Below are 13,290 nucleotides of genomic sequence, written 5' to 3'. Positions count from 1 at the left end.
GTTTCAATCCTCTCGACTGCTCACTGAGCCCATACTTCAGCAGCTTCTCTATTCTGCATAAAAGCAGTTTGTGGTTATGCAGCCTAGTTTTCCAAAGATAGTTAATTCTTTTATAACTGGGCAAAAATGTCAAGGGGTTCTCTTCACTGAATAAACAGGTGTCTGTTTTTGTTTGCAATCCAGTTACAATCTGATTACTTTTTCCCCTTGTCACCAAGTTTTGTCCTGAACACAGAACGAAAAAGAAATAACTGATTTTTCTTTAATTTTTTTATTCTGTAAGAAGAATTTTTTAGTTGTTTCACATAATGCAACTTTTGAACAGCAATATCTAACAACTCAGCCCAGGGGTAGAAAATTTCTACATCTTTCTCCCTATTCTGTCATCCTTTGCTGCAATTTAAAGCAAGAAATGCATTATACATATTGATAAGTACTATTGTGAAGTCAAACATAAAAGGGTGATTTCCTTTAAGCATTAAGACTCTATCCCTGTTTAGTCATGAGGCCTTCAAAACCAGGATGAAGCACATGTCTGATTTAATTCTGGGTAAGGCTGGCTGGTGATTTCAAGAATTTTCCATTAAATAAGAGTATTGCCATGAAAATAAGCAACACAGTGTATGCAATTTAAGGCAGATTCAGATTCCATGTGGACAGTCAGCTGTGTTGGTATGCAGATGCACATTGATATGCAGATCCATGAGAAATGGAAAATGAGACCTGGGATGTGTTCTTTGGAGGAGTTTTCTTTCCTGTGGTTACTTCTGCTGTGAATGCTTTAAAGTACAAATAGCCATAGTACACATGTCCTTTACACATAAAGCACTAGATGTTGAATCACCAGACAAAAACCTAATTTGAAGTATTTAAGCCAAACTAACTGTTAATTAAGCTCTTTTATGAGGTGGCTGTTTTTGAAGACACTGTGCTTGTTTGTGTGAAGTTTGTAGTTCTAGTTAAAAGTAAACTCAGTGAGGCTTATCAAACTGCAGAATACACTGACCAAAGTGCATATCCTATAATGCTTCCAAAGTTTTACATCCTGCATAATTTTTAAGAGGATAAACAAAGGGCATATTTTCCATTAATTTGAAAGTTCCCTTAAAGTAATTTTATCAATGGCAATATGTTCCCTTGCTGGCTTTCTGTCCATAGCTGTACCTTTTTGTAGGTATATATAAAATCAAATCCAGTACACCATGCTAGGATTTCTGTTCCTGTTAGAGGGAAGGTTGAATAAGAGAACAGAGCAAAGCACTGAGTTGTGAAGAGCTGCTTTCCTTCTCCTTAGTCTCTAATGATGAATATTTCTGTAATGGCAATGACAGTGTCATTCTGAGATCTTCTGGTACCTGCAGGGGTTGCCAAGTTTTATAAATGATCCTAGTGTTTGCAGATAGAATAGTGCAAGGGGAAAAGCCTTCAGTCCATCTTAGGGTCTCGTGATAGTTTAGTTAAATCTGATAAGCACCTAAACTTTGCTTACCCCATGAAGTAAGTTTGAAGTCTGTTGAGTAGAGTGCACCTCTTATTCTGTAAGCCCTTCTGAAAGGAGGTGCCTAGGTCTGAAGCTCATTGCTTTCCTTTCAGTAGTTGTAGCTTGTAATGATTGCAGCTTCTCATGAGACACAATGGACCTAGCTGAGAGAATGGGGAGATGACATTTTACTGTTGATGGTTTAACTACATAGAATTAGTCTCAAGTGTTCATCCACGTAAGTGGGATTTTGTTAATCTAATTATGCTTGGTTTGAGTAGTAGAGCCTTCTCGTACAGGCAAGGCTTGAGAATGCAGAGGTGATATAGATAGAGAGTTCCAAAAATACGTTGCCAAGTAAGATAAAAAAGGACTTTCCAGAAGGAAATCCTGAGCTATTGGAAGAATGTTTCTTACAAAGGGAGGTTTCTTTCTTAGGAAAACATTAGTCTCAATAGAGGACAACTTTTAGAAAACACAGTAAACAATTCAGGACAAAATCCTGAATCGAACTTCTTAGGCATCTTCAAATGTTTGGTTTGCTTTAACGAGCTACATTGTGGCTTTCTCTGGTTCTGATTACTTTAGCCAGCCCCATATCACATTCCTGACCTCTGTACCTTCCTGTGTGTGCTTGATTCCATGACCTGTCTTGTCGTGCTCTGGCCTAGGTCTTGCTGGAGGCTTATTCAGGTGTCCTGACTTGTCATGTGCTTCATATTTGAAATATATGTATGCAGGATAGTTCCTGTGAAAGCTGCACTTCAATGTAAATTCATTATCTAAACTAGGATTTTTTAAAAATATGTAAAAGTCAGTGTTGTGGTTCTGTGATTACACATTAAGTAGTTGGGAAAATTGTCTTAAGGGAATATTGATGTGACTTTCTTTTACCAGTATTATGTTCAGTAACCCATAGCAAGCTGCTGCTGTTTGAACTAGCAGTTCAAATAACATTGTTCTGCATCAGTGTTCTGGGATGTTTCAGCAGTGCAGTGTTGGAGTCCATTGTTAGGCGTAGCAGTTTCTATCAGTCACTCTTGTCCTTGCTATTTAAGTAACCTCAAATAACTCCATCTTCTGCACAAGGCTTCATTTCATTAGGCAACACTGACCTGGTTTATGGGAAGCATTCCCACAAATGCATTTTGGAATAATTGGTATGAATAATTAAATTGCTGCAGCAATTGACCATACAGCTCAATATTTTACACAGTGTTCCAACAGACTAATCTAGAGGATTTAAACTTAGGTGATCCTCTCTGAAATGTCCTGTATGTAAAGTAGCAGGACATGTACCCTCACTGTTAAGGGAGAAGCTTTTTAAAAGATAACAACATTAAAACTCAAAAGAACAAAGTGGCCTCCCTGCAGTTGTAATGTTTTAGAAGCAGTGACTGAATTCTAATGTTAGCTTATTTGCAAACTTGTGTGTAAACCATCTTAGGAAATGGACTGCAGAGCATGGTCTAAGATGAGTTGGGATTTTTCTTCTAAGTAGCTGTGGCTGATTTTCTGATGGTAATTGTTGACTTGTGTAGCATGAACTCAAACTATAGTGATATTTCTATGCTAACATATAGGGCTTAAGGTCTTGCTGTTGTGTCTGCTTGATTTGAGCACAGATAGAGGTGAAACTGGCAGGTCTAGCAGCAAACTGGAAAGCAGTTAACTCTGGATGCATCAGCTAATTCATTAGGCACATGGAAGAAATATTATCTTGGGGGGACTAAATCTGTATATCCTGTGATATGTTTATCCTACTGTGGTATTATATTTTAGAATTTGGTCATCTTGATTCATTTTTTTATTGCCAGATTTGTAGGATAGTATCTCTAACTGTCATCTTTGCCTTTTAACCAAACCAAAAAACTCACCTTTCCTAATCCGTAATATTGTGTTCAATTACTTGAATATAAAAATGCCATACTTGCTTAATTTTAGGCTTTCTTTTCTTACACCTTGTGTGCTGTCATAAATATTTACATCCTTGCATTGCTTAAGTTAAAGCAGTTCCTGAATTCTTAATGTCTAATACCTTTGCTCTCAGAGTCCTTACTCATTGTATGTGTAGCTCAGAGTAGTTGCTGGCTATGATTTAGCTTTTATATAACATCAAAAAAAGTGTACTGTAATCTGTCTCAGTATGTGTCTCTTTTCCCACCCCCAGGATGTCCTTACTGTTCACTATCATCTGATACCGTCCCCATCAAAGAGTAAAAATGGCAGCAAAGAGAAAGAAAGAGAACAGGAAAAAGAAAAAGATGTCAAAGAAGAATTTGCTGAAGCTTTAAGAGATCTAAAAATACAGTGGATGACCAAGTATGTTTGCTGTCAGTAGTATACAAGCTTGAAGTTCAAAAGCTTATTCAGAATCTGTAATGTCATGCTATATCCTCCTGTCTTCTAGGCTGGAAACCAGTGACATGTATAACGAGCTGAAAGAAGCATTTCCTAATCATCTTCCATTGTATGTTGCAAGACTTCATCAGCTGGATTCTGAAAAGGTTATTTAACACTTGTTAAACTTTATTTGTCTCAATACATCCCTGTAGCTGAACAACTGAGTCTTCACATATGTTTGGACTTGAAGTGACTGTGCTCAGTACTATCAAACAGAAAATCCTAATTGGTGACAGCTGCCTCCCTTAACTGACTGTGATTTGCTTAATCCTAGAATGGATGAATCTTTAACTGTAGTATGTTTCCTTATCAGTTACTCCTTGTTCAGTTAAACATTGTGAATTTCCTTACTGGTTTAGTCTGCTGCAGTAGGTGGTAACTGAGACAAACACCTCTGCTGGACTGGTAGTTTCTTCTAGCAGAGTTGCTCAGACAGTTGAGGACAATAACTCCTTGAAATGACACAGCTGAATCCAGCATTTGACACTGTCCTCAAAGATGAGAACTGTGAACAGAAAACTTTGCACCTGATGGTTTTGTTTATCTTGAAAATAAAAACCTTTGTGTTTGTGCCACTAGCTTGAATATCTTTATATCATTCTGATTTTTATGTTTATTTCTGAATTAAGTAACTGTTGCCATTGTGTAAGAGCATTGTTTTCTACTGAAAGGTGGTTTTCTCTCTGTAAACTCTACATTTTGCATAGACATACCTCATATTTCATGGTTTATTTCCAGTGAAATGGATGATGTTTGCAGGAAATCTTGCAGACTTGTCAGGTTGTTTTAATCAAAATTCAGAGGGAGGAGAGAAAAGGACACGTTGCTTTATCTAGTGTTATTTCTGCATAGCTTTGTGCAGTTATCCTCAGGTTAGTGGAATCAGTAGTCAAGTAGTGTGATTTCATAGTGCTGAACACCTTTTTTATTCTTCTTTTAGGAGCGAATGAAAAGACTTGATGAAATTATTGAAGCTGCAAATACTGTAATCTCTCATATTGATCAGACAGCATTAGCAGTATATTTTGCCATGAAGACTGATCCCAGGCCTGATGCAACTACTATAAAAAAGTACCTACCCAGTAAATAATTTTCTTGCATCCTATTTCTGTAATCTGTGTGCTTTGTCTCTCTGTATAAGAAATGGAATTAGTGTAACTTTTTTTTTGATAAGTTGTGTTATTTTTTGGGGCACAGGTAGTTTCAAATTTGCCTACAAAATTGTGTTCTCTTATTATATTTCCAGAATGCAGGAACACTAAAACCTGCAGGATTTTATTTATTCAATAAAAGAAATGAGGGTGCTTTCAGAATTTTAATGTATCAGAAAAATGAAGTATTACATTTTTGTATCAAGATTAATCTAAGGTTAGAGGGACCACTAGAATATAGTAGAGGTGTGTGTTTTGAATGCTGCCTGCATTTTCTTTATATTTTGCAGCCTTTCCAGTCTGTATTTGATGACAAAATTTACAGCCGTCTAAGAAGTAACTGCTTGCAAAAGACTTTGTTTGTGAAAAGCCTCATGACTATACTTGTGCTTCAGAGTAGTTTTGAGACCTGTTGGGGTTTCTTTTAGTTTTAGATTGTTCTTCTGAATTACCACTGTATGTATTTCTTTAGTAAGACAGTGTTTTGATGGTGACACCCTGGTCTGGATCTTGCTGTGTGGAGCAAACAGAGCAGCCAATTTGAAGATTAGTCTCTTAAAATGGGAGATGCATATTTCTTGATTATCTGTAAAATACCAGATTTCAATTGTAAACCTAATCCAGCAGTTCTGGGTATCCTAGATTTAGATTTGTGTGTAATTCTGGAATTGCTGATATAAAAGCAAAGCTATGGCCTAATAAACTTCATTCTAAACATTTCTTGGTAAGTTGACCCATTAGGTCATGTGGTTGAATCTAACATCTGAAATGGAACACCAAATTCAATGGTGCTTTAAATGGATGCAGTTCCTTTGAAGTCAGCAGAATTGTGTCTGCTCATGTTAGTGGTGGATTCAACTCTCAGTTTATAATGCCAGGAGCTATAAAGCTGTATTTCTAGATGCTGGCTTCCTTTTGGAATCCTGGGTTGTCCTTGCCTTAAGACAGCAAAGGCATTTCAGACTTAGAAGAATGATTGAGTTTCTTCAATGCATAATGTCTGTGGGTAATTTTTTCATTATTAATTTAATTCATAGTAAATATCCTTGCTTTTAAAATTATCTTTGTGCTTATTTTCATTTTGCTTGTTCTAACTGCTGTAAACTTCTTAGCTTAAACTCAGTCTGCACTGATTCTGTCCTTAATGAAGTATCTGCAAAAAGTTCCAAATACTTTTTGTGCTGTTCTTGTTTTTTCTAGTGAAATGGATAAGCAGAAGAGTACTTTAGTGGATGCACTTTGTCGAAAGGGAAGTGCTCTGGCTGACCAGCTCCTTCACCTGCAGGCCCAAGAAGGGGCTGCGTCCAGCGATGCAGAAGGCAAAGATGAGGATCATGACAGCTGCTCAGAAGCTTTGACAGAGACATTCTGGGAAACAACAAAATGGACTGATCTTTTTGACAGCAAGGTAAGAGACCAGAGCAGATTTTTTTTACATTTTTGTCTTTTACATGTTTGATTTTCTGATGGTTTCTCCTGGAATTATACAGTACCTTTATATGCACAGCCTTGTACATTCCTCCCTTCTAGTTTTTCATGCTGTCCCCATATGTTGTGTTTCCTTAATGACCTTTTTCCACAGAGATTTTGCCAAGCCTGTCAAATCCATGGTAATCCCATCTCTGTGCATGTGAACGTAGAGGTTCAGGGAAGGGTATAAGACAGTACCAGATTTCCATGAAAAAGCTGATTGCTTTATTGAATTGCTTCTTCCTGTGCTTTCCAGGGAATATTTTTGATTAAGCTCTGCACTGTTGTATCTGTACACACAAGTGTGCAGCATCCCTACTCTGTTCAGTCCTGCATGCTGTAGCCTCTTTGACACTGTGGACAAGGGAAGTTCTGTGTTTTGCTGTCAGTAATATCTGTAGAGGTAAAGGAAGAAACCATTGGAAATAATCACACACACATTTATTAGCACAGTTTTCCCTGATATTTCAAGATTCCTGATCCTAAGGCTTGAATTTTTGTCAGCTTCATTCAAGACAGCTATTTCAGAAGGGTAAAAACAATCCATTTTAGGTGATTAGTTGTGTAGCTTTTAATTTATAGAGGTTTTGACTCAACATTTTTAACAGTTGAGCTACTGATGTTCATTAGTTGCTGTACCTAACTCTTGCATATGGCTGTGTTTTAGTGGAAGGTGAAGTGGCCAATGTATTTGTTTATAATCAAGTAAAATTACCAAACCACTTCAGATAGTTACAAAAGAAAAACTTTTAAATTTGAAAAAAACCCCTACTTTAACATCCTTGAGAGTAAATAAAATTCCCATAAGAACTTGTGCTTTATGTGGAGGCCTGAACAAGAAGGTTGATGGTGCTCACCCTCACTTTAATGTACACATGCATCTTTTCAGCTTACCTCTTGTAATCATTAACTGATTAAAGTATCCTGTGATAGCAGATTTTGTGCTTTAATCATATGACTTTCATGCTGTCTGTCTGTAAATACTGTACTTTGTTCCACTATAGTAAGCCCTGGTTTACTTCTGTCTTCTGATTTTTATTTTTTAAAGCTGATGGAAATCATTTCAGTGGGAAAATGCCAATATGAACATTCCATTGGGAGTTTCACTCTGTTAGTGGTTTTGTTTTCAAGACAGGTAGTGATTCCTAGCACTGTTGAGCTGTGTGCTCTGGGCCTGGAATAAGTAACTCTGATCTGAATTGCATAGGGTAGGAGTTGAGCCTTTCTCTTTGTCTGACTTAACCATGGTTTTGTCTAAGTGGATATTCAGGTTTTGCTCTGAGAATTGATGCTCCTGTGTTGTTAAATTGGTACCAAAAGGTACCAATTAGGTTTTTGTAGCATTTCATATGGGAAAAACCATCTTGTTTATGTAGTATGTTTGTCTGCTTTTTCCTCTTAAGTTTTACTACTCAAATGGAAATCTAAACTAATTGACTGTCTTGAGACCTACAGAGCTACTTGCTCACTCCCCTGTGGTGGAATGAGAGAGAGAATTGGAAGAGTAAGAGTGAGAACTTTTCAGGGTGATGTAATGATAGTTCAGTAGGTAAAGCACAAGCCTTGCACACAAGCAAAGTGACACCACTTCCCATGGTTCAGCCATCTCCAGTAAATCTGGGCTCCATCACCCATAGCAGTGACTTGGGAAGACAAATGCCATCTCTCCAAATCTTCCCCCTTCCTTCTCCTTCCCTCAGCTTTATATGCTGAGCATGATGCCATATGGTCTGGGATATCCCTCTGGTCAGTTGGGGTCAGCTGTCCTGGCTGTGTCCCCTCCCAGCTTCTTGTGCACCCCCAGTATCCTCACTGGTGGGGTGAGAGGCAGCAAAAGCCTTTTTGTCTATGTAGATTGTCAATGTAGATACATTTTAGTTAACTGTTTAATAAAGTAATTGATTGTATGAGTCTGTTTTCATAGCTGACAGTATTAGGGTACTGGAAAAGTTTTATTAGGTAGTTCGGTATTGCTGGATTCAAACACTCTTTTTCTTAAAAGATGTTTTCAGGCTTATAAACCCTTTAGCCTCACAGATGTTTTGGGAGAGATCATTTCAGCATCTTCCTGTCCTAAATATGCATCTTTATAGCCAGTGACCAATTAGGCAGCTAATTAGGAGAGGGACATGCAGCTGCTTTCATGGCTCTGCCTCCTAGCACACGCAGTATTACAGGTCATTGCTTGGGGAACAAAGTGTCTAACAGTGATTTTATTTTTTTTTAATTGATCCCCACCCATCCCCCAACCTGTACCCCTAGAAGTCTACATTGCCTTTTCTTACTACCCTAGTTATTGCTTTTTGTGCAGTTTCTGGGCCATATCACTTGTTATGTAGAAGCTATCCTTAATTATATTTATTGCAATTAGGAAATAGTATCCAATACTTAGAATTCATTTCTGTTCTTATATCTAGCTACTTGCTTTTTGATACACAAGTTGGTTTATTTGCTGGTTTTATAGCAGCTGTTGTCTGTGTTACATCTTAACAAGACTTCAGTTTGTGTTTTGTTTGCACACATGGAGGAATCATGATCTTTACCTCCGTGATCTTACAAAGCTTGTGATATTTTTTTATTTGACCAGTGTGTGTACATGTTGTAGAGTATTATTTCTTATCTAACATCTTTTGTTTGTAAACCTGTTCTGATTTTAAAGCATCTCATGCATTATTCTTAATTTCTGAAGTGTTAATGAACTTCTAGTAGTTTTACTTAACTTGTATATAGCTGATTAGAGTTTGGTTTTTTCCAAGCACTAAGGCAGAAATTAGTGTCTTTTATCAAGAGCTCTTGGAGCATTGTTTTCAACCTTTTGGTCCAGCAGAGAACCTTTTTCTCATTTAGAAATACCCAAACTTTTATTTGGCCAGAGCAAGGGTGTTTCGTAAAATGCTTTGTTTTCTTGCCACAAAAACTCTAGGAAGCTCTGTTACGAAAGAAATGCTGTCCAGTGGCTTTCCTCCTGCCTTTATCACTGATGTTCAATAACCATTCAAAACTTAGAGGGTCAGGTAAGAGCTTTCTTAATAGAGCAGTGACATTATTTCTGGTTAGCCTCCAGTATGTTATATTTGCTGAGAGCTCCAATGCATTTTCCATTTTTTTATTTTTTTTTTTTAAATTTGGTTTTGTTGTTCTATCATCTTTGACAGAAGGAGATATATTTTTTTAAGTTAAGTTTAACCAACTTGGTCTGCTAATGGATCCACTGGGCAGTTAATCAGATATGTTTGCTGATGTGTTTTGCTTTAGGTAAATATCCAAAATAATTGGATTGAGAATGCAGCATGCAAAGTATTTTTCCAATAGCAATATTTGGAAAATCGTGTATGTGAATGGTGCTGTGTGCTCATTGTTGCATATATGTGTTTCAAGCTGCAACAGGTTAAGTGAATACTTAACACAGCAAAATAAATCCCTGAAGACAGAAGGAGAACGAACAGCTCTCATTGGCGTAGTATTATGGAGCTTCAAAATTACACCTTTACTTGCTTGATAATTAAGTTTGTTATTTCTTTTTTACCTGTCTTTTAAGTATTGCATCTGCAAAGACTTGTGCATGTGATTTACATTAAATGGAAGTGTTCAGGCTGCTAAAATTAGAGGTACTTCCTTGCAAGAGTCAGATCTCTGGTTCCTTCCTGTTATATTCTTAAGAAATAATATTTTTTTCTGTAACGCTAAACGCATTTCTGAGCATCCTTGAAGGGGTTTTGTTAGCTTTTCTAAATGGGATATTTTAAGTGGGGAAAATATAACTTTTATTGGGGAGTCAGAGGAAAGGAAGAATGTAATGAGTGAGGGGAAGTGTCATGGTTTAACCCCAGCTAGTCACCAACAACCACACAGCTGCTCACACTGCCCCACTGATGGGATGGAGAGAGAATCAAAAGGGTAAAAGCTAGAAAAGCTCATGGGTTGAGATAAAGGCACTTTAATAGGGAAAGCGAAAGCTGCACACACAAGCAAAGCAAAACAGGAGTTTATTTCACTGCTTCCCATGGGCAGGAGGTGTTCAGCACCTCCAGGAGAGCAGGGCCCATCACTCCAGATGTCCCCCCTTCCTCCTTCTTCCTCCCACCTTATATACTGAGCATGATGTCCTATGGTATGGAATATCCCTTTGGTCAGTTTGGGTCACCTGTCCCAGCTGTGTCTCCTCCCAATCTCCCATGCACCCCCAACTCCCTTGCCAGTGTGGCAGTATGGGGAGCAGTAAAGGCCTTGAGTCTGTGTAAGCTCTGCTCAGCAATAACAAAACATCTCCATATTATCAGCCCTGTGTTCTGCACAAATCCTAAACATAACCCCATACTAGCCACTGAGAAGGAAGGTAACTCCAACCCAAACCAGCACAGGAAGTGAATAGCAAACTTTAAAGACCATTCCATAAACACTACGAACCACAGAAACACCTTCATATTCACCAACTTTACTGCCATGTCACTCTACAGTATAAAACACAAAATACCCTGTTTGCTGTGAGTGTTCTGAAGGGAATGTATGAAACAGTGTCTTGATTGCTCCAAGTCTTTGTGCTGCAACTGCTGAAATGATATGAACTGTCTTGCAATACCCTGAACACTGTCAGTGTTTGGCTGTTAAGAACCTGATTTATTTCACATGAACTCTTAAGTGACACATTCATTTGCTCTCCTTATCTGTGGCATTGATTATCACTGTAAAGCTGTTCAGAATTCGTGTTATCAAGAAGAAGCTGTTTTATAACCTCTTCTTAATAAACTACCAGTAGTGAGGAGCTGACCTGAAACCTGAGGCTTGTCTTCATGCTTACCTGTCTTCATTGCTTCTTTATAATTATGTGCATTTCTCTGTGTCTGTATATATATATATCATTCACTATGTACATTCATACTTGTTTCTGCAGTAAGTTTGTGACTACCCAGGCATGAGAATTCTCAACTGGATTTTTGCTTCTGTGGGTCAAAGATATACCTGCCTGGTTCTTGATTCTTTTAATTATTTTTTTTAATATACCATACAATTTTCTCTAGAGTATGAAAATCTAAAGAAGCTAGAAAAGTGCTAAGTCAAAACTTAGAATAGTGACATCTGTGTAACATGAGATGTTCTGAAGTCAAATATGTTCATGAAGTCAGAAATAGTCTCCTGGAAGTTCATGTTTATAAGTACTACTGTAAATCATATATTTTACTGCAAAGGAAACTATCTTGTGTAAATGTTTTACTTTGCTTAATTCACTTCTGCTGCCTGAACAGTTTGCTATTACTTGTTAAGCCTTGTAATATATATTAATATCTAATTTGGTTTGGTGTTTTTTATTTGCATTGTAGGTTTTGACTTTTGCCTATAAGCATGCACTGGTAAATAAAATGTATGGAAGAGGTCTCAAGTTTGCCACAAAACTTGCAGAAGAGAAGCCAACAAAGGACAACTTGAAAAACTGCATTCAGGTGAGATGGATTTGGGCAAGTAATGGGCTGTAGTTCATGCTGAGTTTTAAAAGTAAGATATAAGTATTTATGAATTTTGATACTTTCTACATTTTAGAAACTACTAAATGTATTGTTTTAACTTCAGTTAGGCTTTTGTGGTTTGGCCTCCATTTATAGTAGTGATTTCTTTTATATAATCACTAGTTTTTTAGTAACTCATTTTTATCATCATATGATAGAATTTAGGGGTTGGAATGGACCTTAGAGATCATCTAGTCCCAATGCTCACTGCCCTGGGCAGGGACACCTCCTCACTAGATCAGGTTGCTCAAGGCTTCATCCAACCTGGTCTTGAACACTGCCAGGGTTGGGACAGCCACCACATCCCTGGGCAACCTGTGCCAGTGTCTCACCACCCTCACAGGATAAAACTTTTTTCTCACTTTTTTTGACCTTCTGTCATTTTTGACCTTCTGTCAATTTAACCTTCTGGAACTAACTTTGGGGCATAAAGAAAGAGACAGCTTAGCCAAGTATCATCTGCATATTTTAAGTCCTATTATGTCCATGTTTTGCCACTGTTATTTTTTACTGCTATTAATCATAATTAATGCTAGTAGAATATAGGTGGAGAATTAAGGGCAATTACTGTAATTCATAAGACAGTTTTTGTGCGTTGAATTGAAAGACTGTGGATCCTATAGAATGTGGGGAATGTTTTCCCCCTTTCAGGGCTTAGGAATTCAAAAATCACCAGTTCTCCAATCTTTTATCTTTCTGGTGATAACGGACATTTGTAGTAAGACGTTGATATCAGTGAAGCGTTTGTTTAGATTTAGATGTTAAAAAGCATAAGACTCATTTTTTTAATATCTGCTTTGTTTCTTCAGTTAATGAAGTTGCTTGGATGGACTCATTGTGCAAGTTTCACTGAAAATTGGCTTCCTGTCATGTATCCACCTGATTATTGTGTATTCTAGAAAATTGACCGCTGTAAACTTAAAATGATTTTATATGGGGCAGGAGATGAAAAGATAAGTCTGACTTTTTATTCAAGAGCATGTTTTCATTACCGAATGCTGATTATTGTGTGTATTTATCAGTAAGGGCACCTGGGTACAGCTTAATACCTGTTAGCTCCTGTCACAGGGAGTCTCCTTAGTGTGCATCCCATTGCTGGCAATGGATGTGCCAGAACTGCCAACACCAAGGATTTGGAATTAGGTTAGAAAGGCTTACTGCATGCATGTTAGGTTCTGAACTCTTCCTTTTAACTGCAAACCTGTACAAGTTCTGTATTTTTTACAGTAAACTGAATTTTAACATGTTTGATCTTAATTTCAATCGTATGAAGGCCTTAAAGCTA

At 37.4% G+C, this 13,290-nt stretch overlaps 1 protein-coding gene across 1 annotated transcript in view; it reads left to right on the top strand.

Moving 5' to 3' along the window:
* TPP2 (tripeptidyl peptidase II) overlaps positions 1-13,060 on the top strand; it is a gene marked incomplete at its 5' end in the record, with an annotated part of 42,003 nt that extends 28,943 nt beyond the window's left edge. Inside the window, 6 exons of the mRNA XM_009077139.1 lie at positions 3,651-3,802; positions 3,891-3,987; positions 4,824-4,954; positions 6,235-6,442; positions 11,823-11,942; positions 12,815-13,060. Of these exons, the coding sequence (XP_009075387.1) occupies positions 3,651-3,802; positions 3,891-3,987; positions 4,824-4,954; positions 6,235-6,442; positions 11,823-11,942; positions 12,815-12,904 (798 nt within the window). The remainder of the gene's footprint in view (positions 1-3,650; positions 3,803-3,890; positions 3,988-4,823; positions 4,955-6,234; positions 6,443-11,822; positions 11,943-12,814) is intronic.
* Between the last annotated feature and the right edge of the window lie 230 nt (positions 13,061-13,290).

The sequence above is a fragment of the Acanthisitta chloris genome, unplaced genomic scaffold, assembly GCF_000695815.1.
Source record: "Acanthisitta chloris isolate BGI_N310 unplaced genomic scaffold, ASM69581v1 scaffold20646, whole genome shotgun sequence".
Classification (NCBI taxonomy): domain Eukaryota; kingdom Metazoa; phylum Chordata; class Aves; order Passeriformes; family Acanthisittidae; genus Acanthisitta; species Acanthisitta chloris.
Note: the sequence above shows the minus strand (reverse complement) of the source record. Positions and strands in the feature narration are given on the sequence as shown.